The following is a 15,455-nucleotide window of genomic DNA, read 5'->3' as shown; positions in this document are numbered from 1 at the left end:
AGCAGCACTATCAGAGAAATGCAATTTAAAACCACAATCTTGCACCAGTCAGAATGGCTATTTTTTATTATTTATTTATTTTGAGACAGAGTCTCGCTCTGTCGCCCAGGCTGGAGTGCAATGGCGCGATCTCAGCTCACTGCAACCTCCGCCTCCTGGGTTCACGCAATTCTGTCTCAGCCTCCCAAGTAGCTGGGACTACAGCCGCACGCCACCACGCCTGGCTAATTTTTATATTTTTAGTAGAGACGGGGTTTCACCATGTTGACCAGGCTGGTCTCGAACTCCTGACCTCAGGTGATCCACCTGCCTCAGCCTCCCAAAGTGCTGGGATTATAGATGTGAGCCACTGCGCCTAGCCAGAATAGCTATTATTAAAAAGTCAAAAAACAACAGATGTTGGCACAGATGTGGAGAAAAGGGAACGTGTATACATTGCCAGTGGGAATGTAAATTAGTAAGAGAGCTATAGAAAACACTATGGAGATTTCTCAAGGAACAAAAAACAGAACTACCATTCCACACAGCAATCCCATTATTTGGCACCTACCCAAGAGATAAAATCAATTTATCAAAAAGATACATGTTTCTTGCAGCACTATTCACACTAGCAAAGTCATAGAACCAACCCAAGTGTCCAAAGTTTGACTGGATAAAGGAAATGTGGTCCACATACACCATGGAATATATGCAGCCATAAAAAAGAATGAAATTATGTCCTTTGCAGCAACATGGAAGGATCTGGAGGCCATAAACCGAAGTAAAATAACTCAGAAAGTAAAATGCTGCATATTCTCATAATTGGTAGTTAACCAATGAGTACACAGGGACATAAAGATGGAAATAATAGACACTGGGGACTCTAAAAGGGAGGGAAGGTGGGAGGGAAGTCAGAGTTGAAATATACTATTGAGTACAATGTTCACCACTCCCATGATGGGTACACCAGAGCCCAAACTTCACCATTATGCAATATATCCATGTAACAAACCTATACATGTATCCCTGAAGCTAAACTAAAAATAAGGCCAGGTACAGCGGCTCACAGGGCTGTAATCCCAGCACTTTGAGAGGCCGAGGCAGGAGGATCACTTTGGGGTCAGGAGTCTGAGACCAGCTTTGGGCAACACGGTCAAACTCTGTCGCTACTAAAAATACAAAAGCTAGCTGGGCGTGGTGGGACACGCTTATAATCCCAGCTACTTAGGAGGCTGAGGCAGGAGGATAGCTTGAATCCCTGAGGTGGAGGTTGCAATGAGTGGAGATCGTGCCACTGCACTCTAGCCTGGGTGACAGAGTGAGTCTCCATCTCGCAAAAAAAAACAAAAAGTGAAATAAAAATAAAATGAAAATCTCTGTTCTTAGTGTCCTCACCTATAACATAAATCACTTACGTTATAGGTGAGGACACTAAGGCTGGTTATGAGGATGACATATCAGTTGGCTTTCTATAAAAACAAAACTTAAATTTTCATTACTTTTTGCCAATTCCAAACATAATCAGTATAAATTGTAGAAGACTTTAAAAACACAGAGAATAGGGAAAACTTTTCATAAGGACAACATCCAGATAATCACTATTTGTTTTGTTTTATGAATAGAGTCTTCAAAACTAAGACCTAATGGCTGCAAAATCTGTTTTTCTGTCCCCATGGTTAGATAATGTCAAATCTTCACCATCACGCTTTGTCACAAACATTCCCGAGTATAGAATCATTGCCCAAATGCCTGAATGAGTTTTGGACAGAAGAGGGCAGTATTGAACAGCTTTCAGCTCTGCTGAACCAGAAAGCTCGATTTTTACGACCAGAAGTCACTGAAAATCACATACAAAAAGTTGAAGACCGGGTGCTCACGTCTGTAACCCCAGCACTCTGGGAGGCCGAGGCGGGTGGATCATGAGGTCAGGAGATCGAGGCCAGCACGGAGAAACTCCGTCTCTTAGTAAAAATTAGCCAAACGTGGTGGCGGACGCCTTTCGTTCCAGGAGGCTGAGGCAGGAGAATGGTGTGAACCCGGGAGGTGGAGCTTGCAGTGGAGATCCTGCCACTGCACTCCAGCCTGTGCGACAACTATTTCGTCTCCAAAAAAAAAAAAAAAAAAAAAGTTGAGAAGCACTCTTTTTTATTTTTTATTTTTTTGAGACGGAGTCTTGCTCTGTTGCCCAGGCTGGAGTATAGTGGCGTGATCTCAGCTTTCTGCAGCCTCTGCCTCCAGTGTTCCAGCGATCCAGCGATTCTCCTGCCTCAGCCTCCTGCGAAGCTGGGACTACAGGTGCCCGCCATCACACCCGGCTAATCTTTGTATTTTTAGTAGAGACAGGGTTTCGCCATGTTGGCCAGGCTGGTCTCGAACTACTGCCTCAGGTGATCCACCTGCCTTGGCCTCCTAAAGTGTTGGGATTACAGGCATGAGCCACTGCGCCCAGCCGAGATGCACTTTCAAATCCTGTAAAGTTGAATGTGACATTGCGCCTATTTTTACCACCTTGACTTCCAACATCAACATTTCAAGGGGAGAAAAGAGGCACATAATATGTCTCGAGTTAACTCCCTTATCTTCTAGTTTTCTTTATTTGCACCATGTAAAGATGCAGATCCCTTTTCTGTTTTTGTTTTTGTAGAGATGGAGGATCTCGCTATGTTGCCCAGGCTGGTCTTGAACTCCCGGCCTCAAGCGATCCTCCCACCTCAGCCTCCCAAAGTGCTGGGATTACAGACATAAGCCACAGAGCCTGGCCAGATGCAGGTCCTTTACCTCAAGTATGGGTCAAAGGTGGCCGGGACCCTTCTTCCTGTGCTGGCCTCCCCCTCCTCATCTCCTTCACTTTTTTTGCTTTCCCCAGCCCAACTGTACACGACACACCAAAATCACCCCCATGTTTCCCAGGTTCTTGCTGCAGGTAAAGATTGCCAAACAAGACCATCATCATTCCCTTCTAGTTTGTGGTTAGCAGAAACCTTCGAAAAAAAAAAATTTTTTTTTTTTTTTTTTTTTTGAGACACAGTCTTGCTCTGTTGCCCAGGCTAGAGTGTAGTGGTGCAATGTTGAATCACTGTAGTCTCCACCTCCCGGGTTCAAGCGATTTTCCTGCCTCAGCTTCCCGAGTAGCTGGGACCACAGGCGCTCGCCACCATGCCCAGCTGATTTTTTATTTTTAGTAGAGACAGAGTTTCGCCATGTTGGCCAGGATGGTCTCAAACTCCTGACCTCAGGTGATCCGCTAGCCTCGGCTTCCCAAAGTGCTGGGATTACAGGTGTGAGCCACTGCACCCGGCCTGAGAAAGTATTTTTACATGCTCCCTGCATGCTGGTTGTGAATGAGTTGAAGATTGCAGCTTAGCGAGCACAGTGGGAGGCTGTTAAATGCATTATAAAACAGTCTAAAAGATGTGGGGGCAGCAGGCAGGAGAGGCTCAGACCAGAGGCTCAACCCACTCCCACTGCTGGAAGTGAAGGGAGTAAGTGATTGATAAGAGGCCTCTAAAAATAATGGAGGGGGCTTCCAGGACTGGCAGCCAGTGCTCACCTATGCAGGCCTGGCACAGTGGAATCCATTCACAGCCACACTTCATCACAGCCTTCCGTTAGGGCGCTTCTTTTAATTCAAAACTCCTACGGAATTTTCATCTGCCTTAGATTTGTCTGACTGGCTACAAAGAGGAAGATCAAAAAGCTCCATCTTTGATTTGGGATCACTGATATGGGGATGTACTTTTTGGTGCCCCTAAAACCTCCTTTGATTTTGGAGTGGCCTTTTCCACACAATGTAGTTTTTTAACTCATGTGTGACTGAATGATCCCGCCGTTTTTAAACACGCGGCTATCCACCCAAGTCTCTCCGATGCCCAGAAAGCCCAATCGTGGTGCTCACGTACTCACTGGTGCTGAGGTTCAGTTAGAAACAACTCCAGCATCCCACTAGGTCACAAAGATGGCCAAAATGTTAAAGGGAGTGGTCGGTGTGTCCCCTGTAGAAGCCTCTGGAGCCCGAATTCATAGGCACCTCCGTCTTCGTACTGTCCTGTTAGTCACTGGTCTTTTCCCACCCTGTAGACACTTCAAAGGGCAGGAAAAAGACTAATCCTTCCAACAGGCCACACACCCATGTGTGATACATGTCTTGATTGACAGGTCTTTCGACATCAATCATTAGTGAAACAACATCATCCATGCCTTGTTTCTCAAGAGAGTATTACTACAGAAACCAGATATTTCTATGCCCTTCTTCTGGGTGGAGATACCTAATCACATGCTTGTGTGAGACAGGGTCAACATGCTGAAAACATTACTTGGAAAAGATAAGAGATAAGATAATTTTAAAGAAGATGTAGAAAGAGCTTTCATTCACTTAATTTTCTGAATATACCCAAGAAGGAGGGATCTCTGCATGGACATAGTGCATATAAGACACAGGGCTGGGCCGGGTGCGGTGGCTCACCTCTGTAATCCCAGCACTTTGGGAGGCCAAGGCGGGTGGATCACGAGGTCAGGAGATCGAGACCATCCTGGCTAACATGGTGAAACCCCATCTCTACTAAAAACACAAAAATTTAGCCGGGTGTGGTGGCGGGCACCTGTAACCTCAGTTACTCAGGAGACTGAGGCAGGAGAATCATTTGATCCTGGGAGGTGGAGGTTGCATTGAGCTAAGATCATGCCACTGCACTCCAGCCTGGTGAAAGAGTGAGACTCTGTCTCAAAAAAAAAAAAAAAAAAAAAGATGTGGGGCTGGACATGCTACTCAGTAGGGTCCCAGCTGCTTGGGAGGCTGAGGCAGGAGGATCGTTGAGCCCAGGAGTTCCAGGCTGCAGTGATCTATGATTATGCTACTGTACTCCAAAACAAAACTTTTAAAAAGATGAAGTAGAAATCAAGACTGGATATGGATGAAGCTACTTCATGCTACAACATTCCGGAAGGAAAAATAACTTTAAGTTACCACTGCCAAGACCTTGGGTAGGCTTTTTGCTTTATGTTTTTCTAAGATAAATGAAAGTTATTCTTAATAATAAGTGTGGGCCGGGCGCGGTGGCTCAAGCCTGTAATCCCAGCACTTTGGGAGGCCAAGACGGGCGGATCACGAGGTCAGGAGATCGAGACCATCCTGGCCAAAATGGTGAAACCCCGTCTCTACTAAAAAAATACAAAACCTAGCCGGGCGAGGTGGCGGGCGCCTGTAGTCCCAGCTACTCGGGAGGCTGAGGCAGAAGAATGGCGTAAACCCGGGAGGCGGAGCTTGCAGTGAGCTGAGATCCGGCCACTGCACTCCAGCCTGGGCGACAGAGCGAGACTCCGTCTCAAAAAAAAATAATAATAATAATAACAATAATAAGTGTGGAAAGTGAAATAGAGAAGAAAAGATACCTCCTGGAGTGAACAGCTTTCACCCTATTTTTAAGAGTATAAAATATCCTCAATTACTATATTATAAAAAAATTATAACACATGTTTAATAATAACAAACAGCTCATTTTAAAATTTAAAATTTTTAAATTTTAAACAGCTTTGTCATAACAAACCCCTTCGAGGTTAAAAAAAGAAAGGTCTATGGAATATTAATGGAGTCAAATAAATGTGAAAATATATGAAAAGTTGCATCTTTAGTGATGTAGTAAGAAACCAAAACTTGAAATCATTTCATGTACAAAAATCTCACTTTGGCCAAGAATTACTGAAGTGTTTTACACTGAGGTGTTACCTGCTATTAACCCAGGTTTGTCTCCAGATAAATGGTCTGTGAATCCCAGTTTATCAAATCAATGTCCAGGTCTATAATGTATATGTGCAAATACACATTTTCCTTTAGAAAATATCCATAATCTCCCCGTCCCCAAAGCTGCAAAGGCTCCATGATCCCAAGAAGGGCTAAGCTACAGTGGTCCCTGCTGGCTATGCGCTCCCTGTCCCCAAGCTCCATATAATGTAGAGACGGCCCATGTGTTCAAAACCTGGAGCATCGTCTTTCTTTTCTCGCTTTTCCAAATACTTAGCGACTAAGAGAGAAATTATACATTGTTTTCTTTTACTTTAGAGGCTTAAAAGAAGAAAAAAACATAAAGGAATATGTTGATTATATATTACAAATTGTTACTGTTTTTATCCAAACCTTAGCTATCAGCTTTCAGTGACACCACCACCATCATTTTTTGTTGAGAAAAAGAAGTACGATATTGCAGAAATGACATGTTCATTTTTCAGGCTTAGTCTCACCAGCGTTCCCCATCCCCAGGCACATCAGGATGGCTTACAGTGACATCTGGAACGAGTTATCTTTCCCCCAAGATTTGTAGCATTGTCCTGGAATTTTTCCAGGAATTCTCTGCATTCTAAGTCCATCCCTTATATGCTACACACCCAACTTCCCTTGTTCTAAAGCTCATTAACCAGAAAACCTCCAAGTGGAGACACATTCAAATTCATAGAAGCAAAAATCCCATACAGAAGTATATAGGTGACATCATCATTGGACCTGGTGTTTTTTGGGGGGGTGGGGTGGGGACAGGGTCTTGCTCTGTTGCTCAGGCTGGAATACAGTGGCACAAGTGATCCTCCTACCTCAGCTTCCTAAGTAACTGGGACTACAGGCACGGGCCACATTGCCCAGCTAAATTTTTGATTTTTTTTAGAGAGGAGGTCTCCCCTATGTTGACCATGCTGGTCTCGAACTCCTGGACTCAAGCGATCCACTTGCCTTGCCCTCCCAAAGTGCTAGGATTACAGGCATAAACCACAGTGTCCAGCCCCAATCCCTGGTTTTTATATTGATGTTTCATGATCCCTTAAACATCTGAGCGGGCATGTAAGAATGTGGACGTCACTAACACAAGTATTAGCATCTTCACAGCGCGAACGAGGTCTTTTGCAAGGTACTCTACAGTTATGCTCTTAATAGCTGTGAAACCCTGGGTAATTATCAAATCATGAGAAACTTGCTTTCGTGATAGAAACGGGGTTACAGAACCACTTTTTGCAGGATTATTGTGAGGAATACATGATAATGTCCACAAAGTGCTGAACAACACCTGCCAGACTAGGCGCTCAGGAAGTGGTAGTTATTAATCTAGCAGTTGTGAAAGTATCAATTTCGTGTCTCCAAAGTCTCTTGACAAGGAATCTGTCTCCATAGCAGATGGGAAACACCCATGTGCAAGGTATTTTTTTTCTCTCGTAAAAATTATTTGCATCGGGAAGTGCATTATAAATAATCTAGAACTAACATGAATGTTGATTCTTCCCCAGTTTCTACTTTAAAGAATAATGTCCCTATTTCTCATGATACTTGACAGTTTGCAATATATCAGTATTATCAGTGTCAGTAATGTGGGTGACTTAGAGAAAATAGAAAAGGTACTTGCTTAATTTAAAAAGCATTTTTTTTTGGCCGGGCGTGGTGGCTCACACTTGCAATCCCAGCATTTTGGGAGGCTGAGGTAGGGTGGATCACCTGAAGTCAGGAGTTCAAGACCAGCCTGGCCAACATGGCGAAACCTCGTCTCTACTAAAAATACAAACATTAGTGGGGCGTGGTGGTGTGCGCCTGTAATCCCAGCTACTCGGCAGGCTGCGGCAGGCAGAATTGCTTGAACCTGGGAGGTGGAGGTTGCAGTGAGCTGAGATCGCGCCACTGCACTCCAGCCTGGGTGACAGAGTGAGACTTCATCTCAAAAAAAAAAAAAAAAAAAAAAGGCATTTTTTTGCTGGCATGCCATTTACAGTTGAGTGGGGAAGGGGATGATCATCGTGTCACATAACTTATCCCTTGTTTCTAAGCTAACTTATTGCAAATGAGATGTGAGAGAAAGAGACCCCAAGAATGGCAACAGTATCTAATGTGAATAAGCAATCATTTCATAATTCAATTTCCACTGCATTCATTTTAGTGGTTTGTGTAAACTGGGTTGGGTGTGTGGGGAGGGGATAATAGTATTAAGTGATAGCTTTTCCTTACTTTCAGAAATGCAAACTCATTCCTAAGTAGTTCCTACAAAATGCCATCAGTCCTGTTAATAAATTGTAAAATTTAAACACACCTCCTAAAATAACATAGTACTAAACAGAACTACAATAACCTTCTATCGTATTTAAGTGAGTAATCCCAAAGATGCAAGAGACCTTTAAGATTGCACTAAACCATACTGTCAATTTTTTTTTTTTTTTTTTTTTTTGAGGCGGAGTCTCGCTTTGTTAACCTGGCTGCAGGGCAGTGGCACAATCTCAGCTCACTGCAACCTCTGCCTCCCGGGTTCAAGCAATTCTCTCTGCCTCAGCCTCCTGAGCAGCTGGGATCACAGGTGCACACCACCATGCCAGGTTAATTTTTGTATTTTTAGTAGAGACAAGGCTTCACCATGATGGTCAGGCTAGTCTCGTACTCCTGACCTCATGATCCTCCCGCCTCAGCCTCCCAAAGTGCTGGGATTACAGGCGTAAACCACCACGCCCGGCCACCTTACTGTCAATTTTTAAATCCCTCATGGCTTTTCAAGATTCTGAACAACTATTTAAAGACGATGATTATGAATCTTCTCCATCAGAATAACTTGCGGAGGAAAAAACAAATGACAGCTGAAACTCCCTTTCATTTTTACTTCTTCCACTACATAAGATTTCTTGCTGTTAAATTTTTGGAGTGAAGATTTTCTCTGCACTGTCTTATTACCAGGAAAAAGTGCAAAATTTTGCCACATCCTCCACACCCACATTGTAAGAAAAGTAAATTCAGAAAGCAATAGAGTCAATTACCTGATTTTGTCTTAAAAATTAGTCCTTCCCACTATTTCCATTCATTTAACATTCCATTGGGGTTATCTGAGCCAACTATTAAAGGCCCCCTCAAGTGTTCCAAGTTTATTAACCTTTAATGACTGCTCAAACTTTAGACCACCTTCTTTTACCATAGGAATCTCAGTATGCGACTAACTGAATGGTTAATATAATAAAAATCACATTGTACCCAAAAAATACTCAGAAAAAAGTCATGATCTCGGAAGCACCACCCCGAGCTGTGACTCCCTACAATACACATTTGCATATTCCATTCGTACAAAAATTAATGATCGCGGGGAAAAAATGGAGATTTTCGTGTTTTAAATTTTTTCATTTTGTACAGTCTATTTACTAATAGTTTCGAGATACAACATAAACTTTCAAGTCGGGTAAATGGTAGAAAGGTTAGCCAAGTCAACTTGGGGGGCGAATCTTAAGGAAATCTCAAAGTAAGCAAGCTAATCTATAGGAAGTGAGAGATAATTTTAGTATTGCTGAACTTTCACATTCTTTTAAATTACACAGGAGGGCATGGCTTTGCAGGAGCAGTTGCACTGAGAAAATTTTAAGTCCTAGAAATTCTATAGTTGCTTTAAAAAAAAAAAAAAAAAACATGTAGGCCAGGTGCAGTGGCTCACGCCTATAATCCCAGCACTTTGGGAGACTGAGGCAGGCAGATCACGAGGTCAAGAGATCGAGACCATCCTGGCCAACTTGGTGAAACCCTGGTTCTACTAAAAACACAAAATTAGCTGGGCTTGGTGGCGTGTGCCTGTAACCCCAGCTACTCGGGAGGCTGAGGCAGGAGAATCGCTTGAACCTGGGAGGCAGAGGTTGCAGGGAGCTGAGATCGAGCCACTGCACTCCATTATGGCGAAAGAGCAAGACTCCATCTCAAAACAAAACAAAATAAAACAAAAGTAGATTTGGCAGCAGTGATCTCAAATATTTAAAGAAGTGCTGTTCCTATAAAGTTAAATTCGCAAATGAAGTTTAATTTTCTTGACGAGAGGAAGAGAAAATAAGCAAGTGAGGCCACAGTACAATGGCATAAGACTATCAAAAGTCAAGTTAGAGGAGCCGTAAGGGCATTCTAAAAGTTTCATGCATATAAGTTATTTGCTAGAAGTAGGCATTCAATATTCTAATTCATACGACCCGATTCCTAGAAAGTAAGCTAAAGAAACATACTTTTCAAATACTATTTGTTGCTTAAATAGTGTTGCTTCCTAGCCACCAATTTTATAATACCTATGGCTTTATTAAAACCACCACTTAAAGCAGAGCTTAAATGTTAGTCCCCTAAACCACCAAGTGTACCTTTATTCAAAGTTCCTAATAAACAAGCCAAAATGCAAACACTTGAATTTGCCCAGAAGAGGAATGTATTTGGTCTACGACTACGGCAAGAGATTAAGCTTTCACAACTTATTTTCAAATTCACATACATCTGACATATTTCTATTCAGTCGGCTGCTGCTGTTCCTCTCCACATCCCTGTCTCCTTAAGGGAAAGGTACAACCCCGAACAAAATATACTAAAAGTCTCCCATAGGCACAGCCAAGAAGAGTCCAGCTCAGCCAAAAACGAAAAGCTGAGGTTGTTTGATTCTTGCCGAGCCCAAGAGAGAATGTTCTTCTGATGAAAAACTCAGCACACGGAAAGAAATAAATGCCAATAACGGTCCAGCCACTGACCTCCCGGGCTCCCCACCAAACGCTCATTCGACGCAAGAAAGCCCTTTTCTTGCCCCGTGCCTGCCGTCCGGGAAGGACAAAAGCGACCTGACCTGTGCCTTACCTGTGATGGTGATGGTCCCCAGCATATTTTAAGTAGCACTACTGTACAGGAGATCAGCTTAGCGGGTCCCTGCCCTCCCCAGCATACGCCTCGTCTCCTTCCTGCCAACCCCGGGTGGTCTCGGTGGGATCAGAGCGGACTGAGCGCCCAGCCACTCCCGGAGGATCAGGGAGAACAGGAGGTGCCCTCGGAGCTGCCGCAGCGAAAAGCGGAGCGCGGATGCATTTCCCCAGATAATTATAGGCGGACCCCCACCCACGCCCCCACCCAGCCACCCACACGCGGGCTGGCGCTGGCCCCTCCCTTGCTGCGCTCCATGACTTCGGGAGCGCAAACTTCCCGGCCCGGGCTGCGCAAGCAGGGGGTCACGTGCTTCACCTTAAAGCCCTCCCCCGAGCTGGGCTCTGTGAGTAGTCAGCGGGCTCTGCAGAGTCCCGGGAGGGTTTAAAGGGTGCTGGACATGAGTACGATCCTGGAGCGGCCGCATTGGATCTAAACGGTTACCTCATTCCTGGCACCGATTTACTAATACTTCTGTATCTCAGCTTTTTAAATCATTTCAAGGAAATAGCCACACAGACATTAAATTCTCCCTCCATTTTAAAGACTGCATTCTGAATCCTTCTGTTTGTTTAAAGATTGGTGTGGTGCAAAACACCTCCCTTCTTGGCATCTGTAGCATTTTATATTTTCACCATCTGTGTCTTACACATACACACACGTTGCACTGATCTGAGGATTGGCAACTCTCAGTAGGGCTGTTTCCTGAACTCTTTCTTTGAGAAGGGCTGTTAGAAGTGAACTTGTTCCTTCTAACAAGTGCTATCTTCAACACTTGACCAAGGCAACGTTTCAAAAGCAGACTTGAGCATGAGGTCTTTTTCTAAATGGCAGAAGTTAGCTCATCTTTTAGATCAAACTATGCCATGTTCCAATTTTTAGACACGATCACATCTCTAACATGCAAGCACACACCTCGGAATTCAAAGCCTGTGTTAAAAGTTCCGAAGATTTCAGGCAGCCCTAGAACACTTCAATTCTTTCTCATTGAAGCTTCAGGTTTGTTCTTTGTAAAGACATAAGTGACGAATGAGTTGGTGTAGTCTCACAATTTTAATACACTTTTTTTGTACGCCAATTTTTTGTTAGGGTAGGTCCTTTAGGTCCCCTGGGTTTGTTCCCTTCTTTCATCCTTTCCTTATTTCATGCCTTGCCTGCCTGACCCCATTAACACCAGCTCTTCCCCTACGCAAACAAAAAGGAAAGTTTCACTATTGCACTTCTCTTCAGAGAATGAAGATCTTGTTCATTACTGCTTGGGGCAGGGAGGAGGGAGGGGAGCCTCGGCGTGGACCACAGTGGGCACAGCAAAGAGGAAGGTGGGCGAGGAAAAATGGAAGTCCAGGAGAGCTGTCTGGCATGGCACGTAGTTGCGCCTTTTGGGCACCAGGGGGCGCGATGCACCACACTCAGGCCGAGTAAGCAGCGTGAAGGCCGCTTCCTTGCTGGTAACTGGACCTTGTTTAAAAAATCAGCTTCAGCCTCTCCAAAAACCTGGCTTCCGTTTCATATGCTGGCAAATACCCGGCCTGGCGGGAACAGGGAGTGATACGCCTTGTCCTGACTCAGTAAGATATTGCCTGGAAGCTGACTCCCAGACCGAGCCACTGAGCAGCTTCCCAACCTTTTATCTTCTCAGAGAAGTCTCAACTCTAGTTCACAAATTGCTCCAATTGTAATAATGAGTCTGGTGTATGTGAAATGCTGCTAGTACTGAACATCCCTCTGGAGTCCACAGAACCAAGGGGGCAGGGAAGCTTGGCCATTCCTCTCCTCCCAATCCCAGCCCCGGAATGTCCTGGCTGCGCAAATCATGGATAAAGACGTCTTGGGATGTTGTATCAGGGGTCTACATTAGTAAGTCCCTTCCCCAGAGATGTTCCAGGAGTCGTGGGCGATCTGGGATCTCAGGGTTTGGTTCTGCATCATTTCTCAGCACCAGCGGTTGGAGACAACACAGGGCTATCATCTGGTGCCACTTCTGAAATCGAGTCTGCCCTTGCAGAGCAGAATGAATCTCTCCAGCTCCTCTCCTTTCTATCAGTCCAAATTCTAACAATAGGGCAAGCAGTAGCTATTCCACTGAGCTGGGTAGGAAGAAAAATAAAAACACACAAAATGTCACTAGTTACACATTTAATATCCTAAACAACATTTCCAAAGGTCACTGTACTGCTCGTTCAGTTTTGGCACTGAAACATTTCTTTTTTTGACGTTCATGAAGATGCTAACGCATCTGATTTGATATTCTTTTTTTTTTTCTTCTTTTTTTTGAGATGATGTCTTGCTCTTGTCACCCAGGCTGGAGTGCAATGACATAATCTCGGTTCACTGCAACCTCTGCCTCCTGGCTTCAAGCAATTCTCCTGCCTCAGCCTCCTGAGTAGCTGGGATTACAGGTGCCTGCCACCGTGCCCTGCTAATTTTTATATTTTTAGTAGAGATGGGGTTTCACTGTGTTGGCCAGGCTGGTCTTGAACTCCTGACTTCAGGTGATCCACCCACCTCAGCCTCCCAGAGTGCTGGGATTACAGGCATGAGCCACTGCGTCTGGCCTGATTTGATATTCTTAAAGAGGCAATTAAAATCACAAGGCAGAGCAATAGATCATGTGGCAAGTTGTAGACTCTCTCAGCCAATGGGTCTCCTTTGATCTCTACCTCTAAGAATGATCAAGGACAGGGTGCATGGCACAGCTGCCAATCAAGCCTCTGTGTGTCTGCATTTACAGAAAAGTCATCAATCAGGATAAAAGCAGGAGTAAAGATGACACCTAAGGTCACTGTCCAATGCAGGAGACTTTCTTTTATCATTTTCATTCTCTGTTTTTGTTAAATCAGGATTTTTAGAGGAAGACATCACCAACCAAAGTGAGAATTACAGGAATTATAATAAGAATTATAATAAGAATTATATAGTTTTGCTGTGTAATACATAGGTGGATGATAGAAAGCGTGTTTTCCCAAATCTGAACGGTTAATTCAACAAATATTTACCAAGTTGTTGCTCTGTATTTATTAAGTGAAACACCCAGAGATCTCATTAGATACTGTCCCTGGCCTCGGGGAGCTCGGTCGTGGGTGGTGGACACGCCCAGTGGCGGAAGTGGGTGGTGGACACGCCCAGTTAGTGGTGGGAGTGGGCAGCTCCAGTTTGGCTCACCTCTGAGGTAGCCTTGGGTCTCTGAAGGGATGAGGGGACACTCCCCGCCTGGGGCACAAAGGAAGGTGGTCCATAGGGAGAGACAAGCATGGGCAGAGATACCGAGAGCTGGACCTTTGGGCAATCATGAGTGGGTTCCTTACAGCTTTGAGGTTCGAAGTTTACTTGGGGAGGTCCGGGGGTTGGGGATTGGGGGGAAGACAATACTGGAGATTAAACTAAAAATATCTATAAAGGGTTTTGAATGACAGGTTAAGGACTTTGTAACAAATTATCCATTAAAAGTGAGCAAAGAATCTGAGTAGCCATTTCTCTAAACAAAATATACAAACAACCAAGGAGCACATGAAAATATGTCCAACGTTATTAGCCCTTAGAAAAATGCAAATCAAAACCACCTCACACCCACTAGGGTGACCTTAATAAAAAAGAAAAAAGACAACAGGTTGGGTGTGGTGGTTCACGCCTATAATCTTAGCACTTTGGGAGGCCACAGTGGGTGGATCACCTGAGGTCAGGAGTTCGAGACCTGCCTGGCCAACATGGTGAAATCCCATCTCTACTAAAAATATAAAAATTAGCTGGGCATGGTGGCAGGAGCCTGTAATCTCAGCTACCCAGGAGGCTGAGGCACAAGAACTGCTTGAACCCAGAGGGGCGGAAGTTGCAGTAAGATGATATCGAACCACTGCATTCCTGCCTGGGCGACAAAGTAAGACTGTCTCAAGAAAAAAAAAAAAAAAAAAAGACAACAACATAAAGCTGATGTGCCTGGTTTACAAAACAGGGGCAGGTGGCAGGGGGCAAGGAAGACCACAATAACAAGGAATGGAGAAATTGGAAATGGTACAGCTGCTTTGGAAAATAGGTTGGTAGTTCCTCAAAATGTTAAACACAGATTTATTATATGACCCAGCAATTCTCCTAGACATATACCCAAGAGCAATGAAAATATAAACCCGCACAAAAACTTGTCCATCAATGTTCATTACAGTATAATATTCCTAGTAACAAAAAGTGGAAGCTACCTAAATATCAACTCATGCAGAGATAAATAAAATTTAGCTTATCTAATGGAAATGGGTTAATAATAAAAATAAATGAAGTACTGAAACATGCCATAACATAGATGAACATTGAAAAAACTTTTAAGTGAAAGAAGCTAGTCACCAAAGAGCACACATTGTTTAATTCCATTTACTTGAAATATCTACAAGAGGCAAATCTATAGACATAAAGTAGCTAGTGGTTACTGAGGACTGGGGGTTTTGGCGGGAGAGGGAGTGACAGCTAAGCAGGATGGGGTTTCTTTATGAGGTAATGAAAATGTCCCGGCTGGGCTCATGCCTATAATCCCAACATTTTGGGAGGCTGAGACAGGTGGATCATGAGGTCAGGAGATCGAGACAATCCTGGCTAACAGAGTGAAACCCTATCTCTACTAAAAACACAAAAAAATTAGCCAGGCACGGTGGCACACGCCTGTAATCCTAGCTACTCAGGAGGCTGAGGCATGAGAATCGCTGGAACCCAGGAGGCGGAGGCTGCAGTAAGCCGAGATCACGCCATTGCACTCCAGTCTGGGCAACAGAGCAAGACTCCCCAAAAAGAAAGACGGAAGGGAAGGGAAAGGAAGGGAAGGGAAGGGAAGGGAGGGGAGGGG

The 15,455-nt window shown here is 44.3% G+C and overlaps 1 protein-coding gene across 2 annotated transcripts in view; it reads right to left on the bottom strand.

Annotated features, from left to right (window-relative positions):
- The window catches only part of AKAP12 (A-kinase anchoring protein 12), a 128,792-nt gene that overhangs the window by 23,370 nt on the left and 89,967 nt on the right, over positions 1-15,455 (bottom strand). The window contains exon 1 of one of the 2 annotated variants that reach the window (XM_017887623.1): positions 10,571-12,869. The exons of the other annotated variant lie outside the window; for it this stretch is intronic. Coding sequence (XP_017743112.1) covers positions 10,571-10,595 — 25 coding nt within the window. The 5' untranslated portion in view covers positions 10,596-12,869. Of the gene's footprint in view, positions 1-10,570; positions 12,870-15,455 lie in introns of those variants that run through there. 2 annotated transcript variants of the gene reach the window in all.

Source organism: Rhinopithecus bieti, unplaced genomic scaffold (genome assembly GCF_001698545.2).
Source record: "Rhinopithecus bieti isolate Rb0 unplaced genomic scaffold, ASM169854v2 scaffold_16097, whole genome shotgun sequence".
In the NCBI taxonomy this organism is placed as follows: domain Eukaryota; kingdom Metazoa; phylum Chordata; class Mammalia; order Primates; family Cercopithecidae; genus Rhinopithecus; species Rhinopithecus bieti.
The sequence above is the reverse complement of the archived record's forward strand: the minus strand, read 5'-3'. Positions and strand labels throughout refer to the sequence as shown.